This window comes from Echinops telfairi, unplaced genomic scaffold, assembly GCF_000313985.2.
Source record: "Echinops telfairi isolate 266 unplaced genomic scaffold, ASM31398v2 ScPeMD7_28;HRSCAF=97, whole genome shotgun sequence".
NCBI classification, from domain to species: domain Eukaryota; kingdom Metazoa; phylum Chordata; class Mammalia; order Afrosoricida; family Tenrecidae; genus Echinops; species Echinops telfairi.
The window spans coordinates 219,474-225,475 of record NW_022103925.1 but is presented as its reverse complement, the minus strand read 5'-3'; the positions used below and the strand labels follow the sequence as shown (position 1 = coordinate 225,475).

At 57.6% G+C, this 6,002-nt stretch overlaps 1 protein-coding gene across 1 annotated transcript in view; it reads left to right on the top strand.

Annotated features, from left to right (window-relative positions):
• Positions 1-6,002, top strand: part of JAKMIP1 (janus kinase and microtubule interacting protein 1) — a 50,177-nt gene that overhangs the window by 40,042 nt on the left and 4,133 nt on the right. The window contains exons 10-11 of the mRNA XM_004715082.2: positions 4,434-4,562; positions 5,421-5,549. Of these exons, the coding sequence (XP_004715139.1) occupies positions 4,434-4,562; positions 5,421-5,549 (258 nt within the window). The remainder of the gene's footprint in view (positions 1-4,433; positions 4,563-5,420; positions 5,550-6,002) is intronic.

Genomic DNA, 6,002 nt, shown 5'->3' with positions numbered 1-6,002 from the left:
GGAGGCAGGTCATGGACAACCTGTGGTGTGCACATGACAGAACCCTGCTTGCTGACAGAGAGGAGGACTTGAAGCCCGTGCTGATGAGCATCAAGGACTGCGGCCCCAGCGTGGATGACGACTCCATGTGAGGAAGACCTAGATCCTCTGAACTGGTCCAACAGATCACATCATGATCAATGGAGAAAAGGTTGAAGTTGTCAAAGATTTTGTCTTGCTTGGATCCACAATCAATGCTCATGGAAGCAGCAGGCAAGAGATCAAAAGATGTAGTGCCTTAGGTAAATCTGCTGCATGAGACCTCTTCAGAGTATTGAAGAGCAAAGACGTTCCTTTAAGGACTAAGGTGCGCCTGACCCAGCCATAGTGCTCTCCATCACCTCACATGCACGGGACAGACACTGAATAAGGAAGGCCCTTGAAGATGGATGCATTTGAATTATGGTGCTGGAGAAGAGTACTGAAAGTACCGTAGACTGCTAAAAGGACAAGCAGACTTATATTGGAAGAAGTAAGGCCAGAGTGCTCCTTAGAGGCAAGGATTGCGAGATGTGGTCTTTAACACTTGGCACATGTGGTCAGGAGAGACCAGTCCCTGGAGAAGGACGTTGTGCGTGTTAAATGGTGGGGCGGTGAAAGAGAAGAAGGCGTTGGACGAGATGGGTGGTGACTGACTGCGTCAGAGGGCTCAGGCGCGGTAACCGTTGTGAGCGCGGTGCAGGACTGGGCGGTGTTTCGTTCTGTTGTGCACGGGGCGCTGTGGGTTGGAGCCGATTTGATGGCACCGCACAAATACACCAACATCAGCTTCTCATCTGAAACAGACACTCACAACAACAACCAGCCCTTAACAGACCGGTCGGCCAGGGTGACTGTCCGAGAGGAGGGGTGTCTGGGAAGCTGGGTGGATGGCGCTGTGGGCTGGACTGACGTCAGCATCTGAGGCCTCTGGTTTGCTTCCTTCCCCCTATGGCCTGCTTCTCAGGAGCTGGGTCCCTGGGGCGGTGGCAGTGTTACCATCTGGGGCTCCCCTGGTTCCCAGGTACTTGTTTACAATGGTAAGAGCTTGGCTTTAAGCGTGTGGGCATCAGGCTGTAAGGAGGACCTGGCGGGCAGTCCCCGGGGTTGCAGAGGATGGTCACCGGCCAGGCCGTCGGCACCGGTGGTTTGGTGCTAAAGGGGCCGCAAGTCTGTGAAGGGCAGCTAGCTCTAAGGTTCAGGGGAGCAGGAGGGATGGGAGTTTGCAGAGGACAGGCACACCAGGGGTGTGTGTGTGTGTAGTGAGGGGTATGGGGTGTAGGGTTGTGTGTAGGTGTGTACGTGTGTGGAATGTGAAATGTAGAGGGTGTTGGTGCAGGGGTGTGTGTATATGGGGGGGAGTACAGGGGTATATGGTCTATGGGTGCCTGCAGAGTCCAGGAGCACGTGCTGTCTGTGGGTGGGTGGGGTGCAGAGAAAAGGGAGCAGTTGTCAAGGATTCCATCTTGCTTGGACCCCCAATCAATGGTCGTGGAAGCAGCAGAGAGGTGAAATGACGCACTGCATTGGGTAAATCTGCACACGACCTCTTTTGGGAACCAAGCCACCTCCTGTGCACGTGGAAGTGGACATTGAACGAGGAATCCCGAGGAAGAACGGATGCATCTGAATCACCCACGGGGCTGGAGAAGAACATCGAACGACCAAATAGCTCTGTCTTGGAAGAAGTGCGGCCAGAGTGCTCCTGAGAAGCCAAGATGACAGGATGTGGCCTCACATACTGTGGACACGTCGTCAGGAGGGAGCAGTCCCTGGGGAAGGACCCCAAGCTTGGTCAAGTGGAGGGGCCGCAGAAAGAGGAGGCCCTCCAGGAGATGGGCGCACACAGCCGGGGGAGCAATGGGCTCAGGCATGAGCGCGATGGTAGGAGGACCCAGTGTCTCGTGTCCACTGTTGTGTACAGTGGCTGTGAGTCAGAGCCGACTTGATGGCACCTGACAGCAGCCACAGCCACGCGCGAGCAGATCAGGAGACCAACAGGGCACGGGCACCCTGAGCAGCCCGCCGAGGCACAGATGGCCCTGGAGACGAACGTTGCGCTGCGTGAAATGAATCGCCCACAAAAAGACGAGTATGGCGGTTTCATAAGCAGTTTAAATTGTGGAATACAAAACTGGTGACCTGAAATGCAACCCCCTACCTAATGCACCATTTATAAACGTCTTTCTGTTTTTAATTGGTTGGTGTTCGGCCATTTCAAGAGGTAGAAGCAGCATATGGCCAGGAACCAATCAGATTGAAAGAAGTCCACGCTGCGCGGGAGGCACTGGGGACAAGCAAAGCCCTGGGGTGGTCAGAATGAGACGTTCCCACAGTACTACTGATCCAAGCCAAGATGTTGGGAGACGGCCGTCCCATGGGAGGAGGCCCCGATCTGTGCCCATCCCAAAGGAAGGCGGCCCGAGGAGTGATGGGACAATATCCGTGGTAGCACACACAGCGTTCACGAGAGGACGTGGGACACAGGGTGTCATCGCTGGTGTCAGACGGTCCTTGGCTGAAGGCAGAGAGCACCAGAAAGAGGGTTGCTGCATGTCCGACTGTGCGCACCATTAACAAACTAGGGATAGCCTTGCGAAGAATGGGGACCCCAGGACACCTGACTGTGCTCACGCAGAACCTATACCCAAAGTAAGAGGCAGTTTGGAACCAATCAAGGGGCTACTACGTGGTTTCAAACTCCGAAGGTGGGCCTCCGGGCTGTGCCCTTCACCACACTTATGCAACCCGTGTGCTGAGCAAGTACCCCGAGAAGAACTCACCTGCAGGATAACAACCTGCACGGTGCAGACAGCACAGCCTGCTTGCTGAAAGCGAGGAAGTCCTGAAGCACTATTGACAAAGATCATAAAGAGACCAAAGTCCTCGCAGCCGGACCAACAGACAGCGAACGCCATGATAAATGGAGAAAATACTCGTCTCCAATGATTTCATTTCACTTGGGTCCACAGTCAATGCCATGGGAGTAGGAATGAAGAGATTAAATGATGCAATGTATCAGGCAAGCCAGCTGCAAAAGACTTCTTTCAAGTTTCAAAAGCAAAGATTTTACCTGGAGGGTTAAGGTGCCCCTGATGAGGGTCTTTCCATCCACCTTATAGGTATGCGAAGGACCCTCAAGACTTGGGGTTACTCGTAGGGCCTCTCCCGGCATGGTCAGCAGTTGGACCCCGCTTTCTCCTCCGTAAAGAGGCTCAGAAACCCGCAGGACAGCCCTGCCCTGCCTCATCGCGTTGCTCTGAGCCAGAGTCGACAGGACGGCGGCGAGTTTGGTTTGAGCCACACGTGAAGCCGGGCAAAGAACACGGAAGACCAAAGAAGAACTGATGTCTTTTCCTTGTGGTGACGACAAAGAACATGGGATACACCGGGCACAGCCAGAAGGACGCACACGTCTGCTTGGAAGCGGTACAGCCAGGCTGCTCCTGAGAAGCGAGGACAAGAGGCGGTCTTGTGTTCTTTGGGCATCCCGTCAGGGGCCAGTCTCTGGAGTCCAGGATCCCGCCTGGACAGTTATGCGTCCTGGAATCCCATCCTGACGTGTCCGGGAATCCCCACTCTTCCCAGTGCTTGGCAAAGCAGACAGGCAGCACAGAGGAGGCTGCTCGGTGACATGGCTTGGCCCCGAGGTGGCTCGCGGGCTGGACCCCGGGAGGGTGCTGCAGGACCAGGCAGGCTCCGATGCTCTGGTGGACGCGGAACTGACCTGAGGGTGTCTAACAGCAACTGCAGGGGCTGCGGAACTGACCTGAGGGTGTCTAACAGCAACTGCAGGGGCTGCGGAACTGACCTGAGGGTGCCTAACAGCAACTGCAGGGGCTGCAGCCGTGGCTCAGACGTCACAGGGATTGGGAGGTGGCTCGGGGCTGTGCAGTTGTACATAGGGGGCTTATGGGTCAGAACAGACACGACGGCACTGAACAACAACAAAAGCTAGTCATGTTTTCTTCTTTCCTCAGCCAGGCAGCCCTCTCTCAGCCCCTTCAGGATCCAGGCTTATGGCAGGCTGCAGGCAGAGCCCAGTGTTGCAGGCAGACTGCAGGCTCAGAGCCCAGTGGTGCAGGCAGACTGCAGGCTCAGAGCCCATGGTGTAGGCAGGCGCAGGCTCAGAGCCCATGGTGTAGGCAGGTGCAGGCAGTCCTGTGTTGGGTATAGAGGGGCTGTGGCTCGAGGGCCAGGTGGTGATGGGTTCAGTCAGCCACCTTCTACCTTTGACTCTACACCACCTCTGCACCGCACTCATAGCCCCCCCGGGGACTCCAGGGGCTGCCCTGTGACCATCTACCCAGCGGGTGGGGCTGGTCAGCCCGGAGACTCCTGGCTGTCTGCCTGGTGGGGGTAGAGGCCTGGGGCCCCGCCAGCCTGGCCCCCGATGTGTGCACTTTGTCTCCCAGAAGCATGTTGTGGAGACATTTTTTGGATTTGACGAGGAATCTGTGGACTCGGAAACGCTGTCTGAGACATCCTACGGCACGGACAGGACAGACCGGACGCCGGCCACTCCTGAGGAGGACATGGAGGAGGTGGGCCGCCCTGCTGTAGCCCCGTGCCCCGAGGGGGTTCTCCCAGGCCCCCACTATGCTGCCCTCCGGGTGCTCTTTCTGTGGTCCCCCCTCAGCACCCCACTGTCCTGCCCTCTGGGTGGTCTTTTAGGGGATCCCCCCTCAGCCCTCTGCTGTCCCCCCTGAGTGGTCTCTCAGGGTGCCCCCCTCAGGCTTTTGCTTCCCCCCCTCTGAATGGTCTTTCCAGGGGCCCCTTCCTCAGACCCTGGCTGTCAACCCTGGAGGGGGTCTTTCAGGGGTCTCCTAGGCTGGCCTCCCCCCAGGGTCCAGGTGGCCACTGGAAAATGCAGCCCCAGTGTGGCTCTTCCTCTTTGCTGCCCCGGGGAGCTCCCAGGGACACATGCCAGGTTCTCGTAGGGGCTCGAGGATCCCTTTCACACAAGATGGGCAGGGAGGGGCTCCAGTCCCACTCAGTCCAGCCCAGCCCCACTTGGCTGGGCTACGGTTCTAGGGACGCCTTAGGGTGGTGGCTGAGTCCCCTGGGGCAGCCTGATGAGCTCAGAGCACTTTGTTATAGCTTTATGTCACATGATACTTCTCCATGCCACTTCACACGGGTCACCTCACTCCACACACATCACATGTCACCTTACTTCATACACCTGTCACACATCACATCACATGTCTCCTGTCACAGCACCCTGTGTCATACCCCATCACCCAGGTCACACCATACCATGTCACCCTGCACATCACACAGGTGGGGCCATCGTGCCACATCACACCTGTCATCACACATGTTGGGCCCTGCCACACGTGACGTCACACTGCATCACACACCACGTTGCGTCACAGGCCCCTGTCGTCCCTCACGCCCAGACCACGACACGGGAGGAGTCGGACCTGCGGTTCTGCCAGCTGACCAGAGAGTACCAGGCGCTGCAGCGGGCCTATGCCCTCCTCCAGGAGCAGGTGGGCGGGACGCTGGATGCCGAGAGAGAGGCCCGGGTAAGCAAGGGGCCTGGGTCCAGTAGTTGGGGTCTTTGTGGTCCTGGGGGTGGGCAGGGGCAGGAACTCACATCCAAAGGGGCCCCACCTCCTGCTGGTGGGACAGCTCCCCGCACGGCATGGGCGGCTGGCTGATGACAGCACAGGCTGAGCCTGGCTGGGACACTCCCCCTTGTCTTGAGACCCATCCGGGCCCTCAGGGATTCAGCCCCCCGTCCCTCTGCCTCCCCATTGCTCCTCTCCCTGTCTCCCCTCAAAGTCTCCAGGCAGTATCTGCGCCCCACTCCAAGGCCGGAGAAGCTTCCAAAAAGCCAGCCCCAGGGCCAGCTAGCTGCTTTTATTGAAATTCCACCTTAATGGCCAAAACTTACAGCTGAGAGCTTTCACCTAAACTCCAGGTTCCTGGCACCCTGAGGGGTCCGGGGCTGTCAGCATAGCCTCCCCATTACGCTG